The 12,338-nt window shown below is 42.4% G+C and overlaps 1 protein-coding gene across 2 annotated transcripts in view; it reads right to left on the reverse strand.

Moving 5' to 3' along the window:
• The window catches only part of Slc35f5 (solute carrier family 35 member F5), a 35,269-nt gene extending 23,413 nt beyond the window's left edge, over positions 1–11,856 (reverse strand). For both annotated transcript variants that reach the window (XR_009057168.1, XM_057770812.1), the window contains exons 1-7: positions 11,592–11,856; positions 10,502–10,592; positions 10,232–10,373; positions 5,426–5,569; positions 4,012–4,074; positions 1,872–1,953; positions 454–644 (exon numbers count right to left, since the gene is read on the reverse strand). Coding sequence is in view for 1 of the 2 variants with exons in the window: in XM_057770812.1 (XP_057626795.1) it covers positions 454–644; positions 1,872–1,953; positions 4,012–4,074; positions 5,426–5,569; positions 10,232–10,373; positions 10,502–10,592; positions 11,592–11,631 (753 nt within the window). In the remaining variant the exon portion in view is untranslated. The remainder of the gene's footprint in view (positions 1–453; positions 645–1,871; positions 1,954–4,011; positions 4,075–5,425; positions 5,570–10,231; positions 10,374–10,501; positions 10,593–11,591) is intronic.
• Between the last annotated feature and the right edge of the window lie 482 nt (positions 11,857–12,338).

Consider the following 12,338-nt stretch of genomic DNA (forward strand, 5'->3'; position numbering starts at 1 on the left):
CACTTAGCTCTTTTACAGGGTCCTGCAATGGAACTCAGCTCCTTGTACTCACAACACAAGCACTTCACCAGCTGAACTGTCCCTGCAGCTTTAACTTCTAAATTCTCTGAGGCACTGTAAGTATTTACTCAGTCTGATATTCTGACATCCCAGTGTGCCAGACAGCAGTTAGCAGAAGAAAATGAAGAACTCTAGGAGACTTACATTTCAATACTGCACTGTTGGTATGCACACCATCTTAAAGATGTAAGGAAGAAAACAGGGCAGACAGCTCAGCAGCTAAAGCCTGATGACCTAAGTTCAATCCACAGGGCACACACAAATGTGGAAGGTCATAAGTGACTTCCTCAAGTTGTCCTCTGAACTCCACAGGCATACTGTGGCAATCCCTCCCCTCCACTCACATAGCATACATATGCACAACAATAATAAATCTTTAAAAAAAAAACCTACCACAAAGCAAAAGAAAAAGCTGATTTTTGCTACTTGGGTTGCAGTAAGTTTCCCTACAGTCTTCAGTATGGATTCTTGATCCTTCATAGTAGGATAAGACATTCGTGACAACTTGGCCTCTAACGCATGGCTCGATGGAAGCTGTCGAATCTCCATGATATTGCTGAACCTTACCCGGGACTTCTTGGGAGCTAAAACATAAGACAAAACATTAACTGTGCCTCATATCCTGTAAAAATGAAACAGTGTTTAGTGATAAATACTATCTCGATCACTTATAATCAAAATAAGACAATAAAAACACTAGAGTTATATTGTTCCCTGGTGCAGTTATGCTCAGCCAAAAGAGCTAATGGGAAAAAAAATGATTTCATCTGTGAATGTTTTAAAGAGTTTAAAACAGGGCAGGCAAAATGGTTCAGCGGGTAACACCTACTACCAAGCCTGAGGGTCTGAGTTTGATCCCCAGGAACCACATGATGGAAAGAAAGAACTGACTCTTGTAATTCGTATGCTGATCTCTAAACAGGCATACAAAATAAATTTAAAATGTAATACAATTTTTGAAGAGTTTAAAATGATTAAAATTCCAACAAAAGGTTTATAGTTGCACATGTACACAACCACCTGGTTCAGGATTTTACCATGCTTATTATTTTAGCATTTATAGGAAAGTATGATTTTGGTTATTCTTCATGGTTCACTAATTAAGAAGAACCTTCCCAGCAAGCATTCAGAACACTCCTCTACACTGCAGGTGAGCGCTGTGCTTTATACTGTGCTGACACTCTGAAAGAAACTCACAGAAATTGAAAAACTCAAGTAATGTTTGTATTTGGGTCTCTGAGGACATGTTTATGAAAATATTGATCATTTAAATAAATAAATAAATAAAAACATATACATGTATGGTTGGGAGTGTGGCTCCATTGATAGAATACATGACTAGCTGGACTACTGGGTTCCATTCCACAGCACTGACTAAACCAAGTACGGTAATATATGCCTATAATCCCAGTATTCAGGATGTTCAGATGGGGAACCAGAAATTCAAGGTCATCCTTGGCACATAGTAAGGTTGAGGCCATCTTGAGCTACATAAGAGACTATCTCAAAGGAAAATAAATAAATAAACTTATTTAATAATCTATATATTAATTATTAATTTATATATTCCTTTATATATATGATAATGAAACCATAGAGCTTTCTGGTATCTGGAAAATACTTCCAATTGAATTAATACAAAAATTAGATTCTATCATATTCACAACCAAGTCAAACTTCCAGAAGAATGAAGGCCACGTCAATCCCCATAGAGGTCAAGACACACTATATGAACCCTGTGAGCTCACAGCAGCTCAAAAGAAGCTAAATTTCCATTCACTCTCAAGCATGGAACCCTAAGCTTGACTTACTTTTTTCAGTCCCTATGTTTGTGCTTTCGAGCTTCTCACTTGGAAGATCATGAAACTTCACAGGAACATACAGAGGTTCGCTCTGGAACACAATGCGAACAGAAACAAGCATTAGCAGCAAAATCCAAAGCCAATCTATCGGGCAGAGTTTAAGTGCAAGGCACACAGACACAGGAACTGCCACAGCTCAACTGTTCCTCAGACATCCATCTAGTCAGCATCACTTTCCCCAAAGCCTGGGAAAGCAAGCTCAACCAGTTCACACAGGCACAAGGAGACAAAGAATGTCAGTCATGAGAGGGCTCAACTGGCCAAGTGCTTTCTGTGTAAGCCTGACAGCCTGAGTTCAATCCCTAAAATCTACAGTGAAAAGGAAGAGTCAACTCCCCAAAGTTGTCTTCTAACCTCCCATGCATGCACACGACTCTCCACTCCCTCACCTAATAATAACAATAACTAAAATAAAGTGTAGAAATGTCAAAAAGTATCTTTGGCACTTTCTGGGAACATTAATACCTCAATATCATATAATCAATCCTCTCTCCACCAACAGAAAAACGTTCATATTTTGGATATACACACATAGCATGCTGTGCTAGAAGAAGAATAAGTAGGGGTATGAGGTATATGTAGCTGTACAGTTGTACAGGTGTGGAGACCAGAATTCGATCTCAACTGTTATTTCTCAGGAGCTGTCCACCTGGTTTTGGAAGCTATCTCACTGGGACCCAGTGCTCACCATTAGACTGGCCAGCCACTGGGCATCTTCACCCCTCTCATTGCTGGGCCTGCAAATTCCTGCCACCACACCTTTGAAGCTTTGTAGGTGTATAGGTGTTGAAGCCTGAGCTCAGGGGCTCATGCTTGTATGGCAAGGGCTATACCAACGGAGTTATCACTCAAACCCCAAACCAACAGTTCTTGAAAACATTTAGATAATTAAAAGATGGGAGAAATGCTACCACTGATTAGTTCTTACTATCATAAGGTTCGAATACAAAAGGCTAAAAATATTTCTCACAATAACTTAGAAAAATAAGTATTTTAGAGGAACTGTCCTCAAAGCAGAGATACAAAAACAGCTAAGCAGGAGACAAAATTTGACTCCAAGACCCAAATGCCGTGACATTTTTACAAATATTCTTATTTAAAGCATAACTCCCCCAACTAATATGTTTCATTTTTAAAAATCAGACTTCTACAACTTTCTTTGATTTTTCTTTTAATTCCTGGCATAGAACAATGACAGGACAACATGTTCAGAAAACAAAATATATTCACAAAACTAAGTCCATGAGTTCTAACAAGTGACACGGTCTTCTTGCCACATATAACTTTTGATTATAGCATTTGGCCTAACCCAATTTGACTTATCAGTCCTAGAGATAAAAGCAAAAGCTATTAGAACACTCGTCAGCACCTTGCACTCTGAGCAGAGCAAATGACATTACACCATCTTGATGCTTAAGATAGCAGAGAACAAACTTCTTCTCCAAGTTTAATAAAGTCCTCACTTTATTAACCTGCTAACTCTTCTGACACACAATGTAGTTTAAAAATGAGCAAACAACAATAGCACAATATTTTAAAAACTTGTATTAGAAGGACCAGTGAGATGGTTCAGCAAGTAAAGGAAATCACTTGCCATACAAGCCTGATAACCTAAGTTCGATCCCCGGAACTCAGCTGATGAAAAGATAAATGACTGGTTGTCCTCTGACCTCCGCATGCACGCCGTGGCACACACGCACACACAAACATACAAAATAACTAAAGAAATGTTACAGCAAACAATCAGTGTAGAATAAGTGGATGAACAATTGGCTTATTCTCAGGGTCAAGCACCAATCCTGGTTTCCAGATGGTAATAATAATGAGCATTAAATTGAAAGTTGGTAGAGATACAGGCCTGGCCTGGGCTTTACTATTTTCCTTCTGTAACTAGCTTTCCCCCTTCCTTCTCTCCCCACAGGTAGCTGGTCTGCTTACCCCTAGGCCCTGAGCCTCCCTAAGGAAAGGAAGTGCAAAGCAGTTCTCTCTCAGAAGGCACACACGCGGAGCCATATCTCTCATCCAACCGGGTGACATCACAGCTGTCTGGTTATTCCTGCTATGGCTGAGCAAGAAAGACAGCACTTACCAAAGAACTATTCACACTCGTATCTGCTGTACAAGCAGCAAAGTAACCTTCAGGGTCTGCAAACTAAGTACAGAGAACAGGACATCAAATTCACAGAAACTCATGTTATCATGCAGGAATACTCAGCTCAAATGAACACAACAATCCAGAATAAATTTATGCATCTAACTATTGCATCTAACTATTGTCCCTACAACAGTAACTAATGCCAAGGGTACAGCCATGCAGAATAGATTTTATCTTGTCTCTCCTGATGAAGAAATTGAGGCTGGCTGTTTCGTCAAAGTAGTAGCTACTAGATTAAAATTGCAGTGAGTCATCTAAGGCTAAAGCTCAAGTCCTTTCCCTTATGCTATTATAATATTTCAGACTCGCAGGGGAAGAAGGGTTAGTGAAAGAAGACAGCAACCCTTTGGTATTGTCATGAGACTAGACCGAGCTCAGGGACATGCCCACACTATGGGAGCCACTTAACACTGTGAAGGTATGATTCCATTTCATAACCCCTGATTTTCCAACAACAAAGTACTATTTAAACCCACACAAATTAACAGAAACAAACAGAAAATTAGACCATGGTTATTGGGGCCTAGGGCAGGGGAGACAAGGAATTTTTTTTTTCTTTTTTATGTTCTAATAAATCTTTATTTAAAGAACATTTGAAAGGTTGGAGAGACTATATATTCTTGTTTATTGGACACAAAGTTTCTGTTTGGAACAATAAAAATTCCTAGAGATTGACAGTGCACAGCAAAGCAAATGCACTGAGTGCCATTGAACTGCACAACAACAATAACGGTCTGAGGGATAAATTTGATATTATATATATTTCACAATAATAAAAAGGGGAAGAAATGGCTAAAATTTAATGTTACATATGTCTACCACAATAGTGAAGAAAGAGAAATAATTTTTTTTTTGGTTTTTTTTTTTTTTTTTGGTTTTTTTTTTTTTTTTGGTTTTTTTTTTTTTTTTGGTTTTTCGAGACAGGGTTTCTCTGTGGCTTTGGAGCCTGTCCTGGAACTAGCTCTTGTAGACCAGGCTGGTCTCGAACTCACAGAGATCCGCCTGCCTCTGCCTCCCGAGTGCTGGGATTAAAGGCGTGCGCCACCATCGCCCGGCTAAATAATTTTTAAACAATGAAAAGAAATGAAAGTTTTTTAAAGAATGAATAGAACTAGGCAGTAGTGGTGCTCCCCTTTATTCCCAGCACTCTGGAGGTAGGGGCAGGCGGATCTCTGTGAGTTTGAGACCACCCTGGTCTACAAAGCGAGTTCCAGGACAGCCAGGGCTGCTACACAAAGAAACCCTGCCTTTAAAAACTAAAAACCAAAAATTTTAAAATAAAACTGACTTTAAGAAAACTGATACACCACTAAACCTCAAAAAATAACACTTAAAATTAAAAACTTACAAAAGCAGCAGGTTTTCCTCGAAATCCTCTTGTACACTGTTGCCTCCAAGGTTTCCAAATAATGAAGCCCAAGAGGTACAGAACAAACATGGATGTTTTTGCAAAGGTGCTGAAGAACGGCTTGTTGTACTGAGTGAAGACATACTGTGGAGAAAAATGTAACATTTTATACAGACAACCATAAGAGCTTTAAAACCTTTCTGCACGCCTCCATCTTGTCATCTCTTCAGAAGTCCATGAGAGGAGGAAAGATCAAAGAGATAAAACACTTTAAGTTCCTCTCTGAATACTGCATGTGTCTTGCATACAAGAAGGAATATTGTCAAATGAAGCAGCAACAACCACAAAAAGCAAAACAAAACAGGTTTTTCAACAGATCTATCAAAAACCTGCTATGCAAAAATATCTGCATTAGGGACTGAAGAAAAATAAAACTGACCTCCCTGCTCCTGAGGAGACACATATACGAAGAGATGTGCTAAGTACCATTCAGAAGCTTTAGGGTGCTGTGAAAGTACCCAAGAGAAAGAACAGGTTAGGGTATGAAGTTTTCAAAAAGGCCATCCCAAATAGTCTGGGGAGGAGGGGAACATGTGTGTGCTGGTGTCATCTTTCAAAAGCCATCCATCTGTTATGAGACATAGCCACTCGTGGGCCTAGAACTCACTGAGTAGACTAGAATGGCCGAGTCCCAGGGAGCTGCCTGTCTCGGCCTCCCCGGCACTGCAATTACAAGTGCATACCACCATGACCACACCACAACACCTGGCTTTCAAAGATTCATCAGGCCAAGCAGAAGGAACGACATGAAGAAAATAAAGCAGATTAGCATATAACAAAAATATGAATGTTAATGTTATTAGGAAGCTATATTTATGTGTAATTTTCTTTTAAATGGTGTGAAAACTCATCATATTTTTTATTTTGTCTCCTAGGAAACAACAACAGCAACAAAACCCAGATACATGCACCTAGAAAGATGACAAGTCAGAAGAAATAGGAGCTCCAAGACCCAGATGGGATCCTAGACTATATCCCACTGAAGAAACCATAGCTCTCAGTGACAAAGGCCAAATCTGCGGATGGGGACAGATACATACAAGACGAGCCTGAAGCATCGTGAGCCGGAAAGCAAATGAGATAAAGCTGAGGTCATATGAGAAAGATCCCAGAGTCAACCTGAAGCCAACCTCCTACTAATGAAAGTTAGGGCAGTGTAAGGCTTAAAACACAGTAATGACAATGATTAGAGATACATATCAAACATATAAAATATGTAAAAACCCATGAGCTATAATGTTCTAAAAGGGATTTGTTGGCAGTTAGCACTAGAAGTTCCTCATAATTCTTTTCTAAAGTAAAAGGAGGTGAAATAATGAGATTTTCCCAATATTTTATATATTACCTATGTTTTAGGATGACCCAACAATAGTTGTAGAAAAGTTATCACTAAAAAAATTCCAGATAAAAAATACAGAAGGAATGGTTCTTAGAAGAATCCCTATTCTGCAAATCCTAAACAAATCTCTCAGAGCAATCATTACACAGAAATATTTAACTATGAGGTTGGTGAGAAGTTTTATTTTTAATTATTTATTTATTTTGTATGGGGGGTGAGTGTGTATGTGTGTGAGTGTAGTGATCAGTCAACAGCTTGTAGGGGTTGGTTCTTTCGATTTATTACAGGTGCCTCTGAGCTCAAACTCAGGCAGCTAGGCTTAGTGGCAAGCACCTCTATCCAATGAATCATCCCATGAACCATCCCACTGGTCAGGTGATGAACTTTATACTACTTAAACTGGCATCACCCAAAACAGCTGTGCAGACATATGCCTCCTGCCCCAATGTCACAGAAAGTACCTAGTACTACCAAGATATTCTTGCCTAAAAACTGAACCTAAATCAAGACTTTATACCTAACTACATTTTATACAAACTGAAAGAACAAGTTAGCTGACAGGATAAGGAAGCAATCAGCAAGACCAAGGAGGTCATATGTCTCACAGGACAAATGACCCAGTTTCTTTAGTACACAAAGGAGAAGAAAGAAAAAGGGGAGTGACATATGCCTCAAAGGTACAACAAAGCATGGCAATGTGGATCCTTGTTTAGATCCTAGCTGGGTTGTGTGACCTTTGATACAGCAAGAAAAATGAACTGGTCATCAGGTGATTTTAATGAATTAAAGTTAAATTTGTTAGAAATGTTAATAGCAATAATTATATTTTTAAAATAAAAACAATATGTCTTCAGTGTGAGATAAGTAGGAAAGAAATTATATGGTGAGAATTTGCATAAAATATTCCAGGAAAAATATTATGAACATGGTTGATGAGATTAGAAATATTGATCACTGTTAAAATGATGAATCATGAGGATTTATTATATCACTGTGGGTTTCTCCTTTTTTTCATGTGTATGTGTCTGTAGTGTGCATGTGTGTACAAGTGTGTGTGCAGATGCTGAAGCTGACATTATCTTTCTCCATTCCTGTCTACTTTATTGAGGCAAGGTCTCTCCCTGAACCTGTAGCTTGCCAATTCCAGTCTAGCTAGTCCTGGGAATTTCAGCCTCTGTCTCCTGAGTGCTGGGATTATAGGAAGCCATCGCACCTGCCTAGGTTTTCATAGGTCCTCAGGATTCAAACTCTGGCCCTCCTGCTTGTAGGCAAACACTGTCTCAAAGTCTGATACGTTTGCCTGGCTGAAGACATAAACCTCTGACATATGCTCTAAGACGACAAAGTCATACATTTTTCACTAAAGCATGTTACGTGTTTAAGAACTGATTTCTTTCCTAGCTCCACTGACGTATAACTGGCAAATGAAAACTACAGCTGTGCACAATGGTACACACACACAGTGGTATACACATACCGTGGTTCACACACACACACAGTGGTACACACATACAGTGCACAGCACCTAAGAGAAGTTAGCTGGGCTACACTGTGAACTCCAGATCAGCCTGGGCTACACAGTGAGAACCTATCAAAAGAATATACTAAAAACTGAACAAACAAAACCCACCCTAAAATATATTTACTGTGCACAATATAATGCTTCGATACACACATAGACAGCAAAATAACTGTCAGAAATAACTTGGTGGAACTTTTTTAACCTTTAGATGTGAATTGCTACATTATGACTTAATCTAATGTTTCCTTGTACTAAATCCTTTCTTTTGGGGGTGGGACAGGGGTGGGAGGAGTACGAGTTTTGCTGTGGGCTGGAACTGACTACTAGACCATGCTGGCCTGAGAACTCACAGAGATCTACCTGCCTCGCCTCCTGAGTGCTGTGATTTAAAGGCATGTGCCACCATGCCCAGCTTTGTTCTAAAGCTTATTACCTGATAAACAAAACAATTTAATACTGCAAAATTTAAAAGTTATGTTAGGACCCTGTAAACCTTAAGGAGATTCCTCTAAAGCGAAATTATGGGATGTTAATATTACAAAAGTTTACACGGAGTTTTTCAGTGAACTACATGGGACCTGTGGCGTTCCGCCAGAGCCTAATCCCAGAAGGGCAAAAATTTATTTCCTCACAAGACAGAACCCCAACTCTTAAGTGAGCTGTGACATGAGATCCAGGATATCAAATGGCCTATCCTGACATTTAAGTTCATTGTAAAAACTTGAGATTCCTCTTGGGTCTATCCTGCAATATCTGAGTCCTCTGTGAGGATTTCGAAGAGGAAAGTGTGAGAGCGGCACCTGCTGCCAAGCCTGGCAGTATGAATCTAATCCCCTGGACCCACACAGCGGAAGGAGAGAACTAACGCACACAAGCTGTCCACTGATTTTCACAAGGGTGTCATGGCACATGCATACACACACACTCTAAATACATAAGTAAATATAAATATTATTTTAAAAAGTTGTCTTCTTACTAAGATCACTAACCAAATAGAAGTATACAAATACACAGTAAAATTGACTTACAAACACTAGGTACCACAGTACTACCAAGGAGACAACAATTAACATAAGGCTTAGCTTCAGCCAATCACACACTGGGAATTTCATAAAAATGCATGAATCAGCAATAAATGTGAATTCACCAGTGTGAATAACAGTGACTTGTACATGAAACTTGGATGGATAACTCATGTTTACTTTTCCAGTAATACTCTCCTTTTCAAATTTATTCGTGTGTGGCAAGTGCTCTACTAAGTTACATACCCAGACACAAGTATTCCTACTTTCTACTAGATGGTGAAAGACTGTCCCTTAATGTTTGCTCATTAGGAAAATAATATTTATGAAAAAATAAATTCAATTTTGATTTTAAAAAGACATCTTTACACAGTAAGAAAATATACTCTGGGTAATGCTCCCTACAAATGTAAGAAAACTGCAGATAGGGCTGTAGAAATGGCTCCATGGTTCAAAGAGTTTACTGTTCCTTCAGAAGTTAATCCCCAGCACCCACGTTATGTGGCCCACAATTGCCTGTAACTTTAGTTCCAGGCATTTAGAAGCCCCTCCAGCATCTATGGGCATGTGTACACACAAGGGCATACATACAGACACAAACATGTATACATACAAAGCTTTTGTAACTTTAGGAAATAACCAAGAGCATCATCCCAGTTTTCACTTAAAATGACACTAATATAGTATCAAAGAAAAACAAAGCACTCAACAACACCTAAAATACTGATTTTAGATGCATGAGACAATAACGGAGATATACAACAGGCTGACACTGGTTGTTGTCCTAATGCAACCCCGTCACTAGCGAAATACTACTGGTTAACTCTATCACAATGTAACTTCATTGGTAAAGAAATACATACCGAGGTGAGCTCTGAAGACGCCACCCAAATCACATCAACCAGCAGGAGAATCACTATCCCCAGGGCCATTCTCCTGCGCTGACTGAAGCCACTGTTCTGGGAATTCACACGGTTCATGATAAACACACAAACCATTTGCAGTCTGTTAGTTTAGAAAACAGAGATCTCATTAGAGTCCCTTTTAAAAGAACCACACGAACATCAGAAATCTGGTACACGGAAACATGAGACACTTGCTAGCGAATGCTCAGGGCGAAGTGTAGAATTTACCTTGTTGCCAGGGCTTCTCTGAGCTCCTCAAACGCAATGCCTGCAAACCTGACAGATCTCAGTCTAAATGGAGGCGCAGAACTCAGACCCCCTGAAACAACACCACAGACACCATGCTTAGGAAAATTTCCAGTGTAAGATCACATCTTTTTCATTCTTCATCTTCAAAGATGATCAAAATGAGCCACACTCTGGGCATGTAGCTCTCAGTAGCAGGATGCTGGCCTAGCATACAAGATGGTCTGGGTTCCATCCCAACCCCTTCCCAAACTGGAGAAAATGGCACAGAACTATAATCCCAGCACTTGGGAAGTAGGGGAGCGCAGGAAAATTAGAAGTTCAAGGTCAGTCAGAATACCTAGTGAGCTCAAGGCCAAGCAAGGGGGGCGAAAGATCTCATCGCAAAATAACAACAAAACAAACAAACAAAAAACCAGGATGGGGTGTAGTTCAGTTGGTAGTACGGGTTGCCTAACAGGCTAAAGCCCTGAGTTCATTCCCAGCACTGCATAAATCAGGTGTGGTGGAGCGTGCAGGTAAGGCAGGAAGATAAGAAATTCAAGGTTACCCTTGGCTACCTTCAAACACCGCGAGTTTGAAGCCCTTCCCCGCCCACTCCCCACCCCCCAAAAAAAGATTACACCCAAAGAGGTCCTGGGTAACAGGCAGGCAAAAAAGCAACGTTCAACATATGGCACTTTTACGAGTGTCATAAACCGATCCTCAAAGTCTGGTAAACAGAACTCCCTCGGTTCTCCCTTCAGGACGTTCACCCCCAGGCAGTCTAGACACGCGTGCGTGCACCAGAAAGTGTCCATAGCCCCATCTCCAGTGGATCTGGCTCGCTGACAGGAAGTGATGCGCGAGGTTCCACTCAGCTCACGTGAGGACGATGATCGTCCTGGCTCCCACCCGCCCCGGTCACTACAGCCCGGCTGCAGTCCCAGAGGACGACGGAAAACAGCTGGAACGGGGAAGCCTCCCCTTGGTGAGGAAAAGACGGGGAAAACCAAGCGTGTAGCCAGCTTCGCGAGGGGCGAGAGGACTCTGACCCGTTCACCGTGACCGCAGACGCCTGCCCGCCGCCTACCTGGCCTTCCTGCCCCTCGCTGGAGTCGTGGCGGCACCATGAGCGGCCCCGGCCCGGCCCGCCACCCAGCGCCGCCGCCTCACACCGCACGCAGAGACCCGGGCATCTCGCCGCGCCGCGGGCCCAACTTCAGAAGCTGCGCTGGCCCTCGGCGCCGGGCAGCGGCTGTCAGCTCTCGGCCGGGACAGAGGGGAGTGACCCAGGCCACCGGACTGCGCGGGCAGCGACAGGCCTGGAGGCCCGGATTGCGGCCGAGGCCCAGGCCCCGCCCCCGGCCGGTCAGCCAGACAGGCCCCGCCCATTTCTGGCCAAACAAGCCCTGCCCACTGCTGGCCAAGCAGCAGGCCCCGCCCCCGGTCCGTCAGTCGGCCAGGCCCCACCCCCGAACTGTAGACCCACCCCCAACAATTAGCTCGGCAACGCTGCAAGAAGATCGGCCGCCCCTGGACAGCGAACCTGCCCAACCCAGGCAGAAAGGCCCCCCGCTTGTCCACCAACGGGGTGACGTCCTCCCCACCACTCAGCGAGTCAACCGACTAAGCCCCGCCCACGCGCCCATCCCGGTCCCTCCCCCAGTTGACAATCCCTGCCCTAGGCCTGCGTGGTCAGCCCAGGGCCCCGCCCCCAGCAGCCGAGCAGGCCCCGCCCCGGCCCAGTCAGCAACTGAGGCCACGCCCCCTGCACTAGGACAGCTGGCGCACGGGTTACGTCACGCTGGGCGCCGCTTCAGACCAGCTAAGGGAACTT

The sequence above is a fragment of the Chionomys nivalis genome, chromosome 5 (assembly GCF_950005125.1).
Source record: "Chionomys nivalis chromosome 5, mChiNiv1.1, whole genome shotgun sequence".
Classification (NCBI taxonomy): Eukaryota; Metazoa; Chordata; class Mammalia; order Rodentia; family Cricetidae; genus Chionomys; species Chionomys nivalis.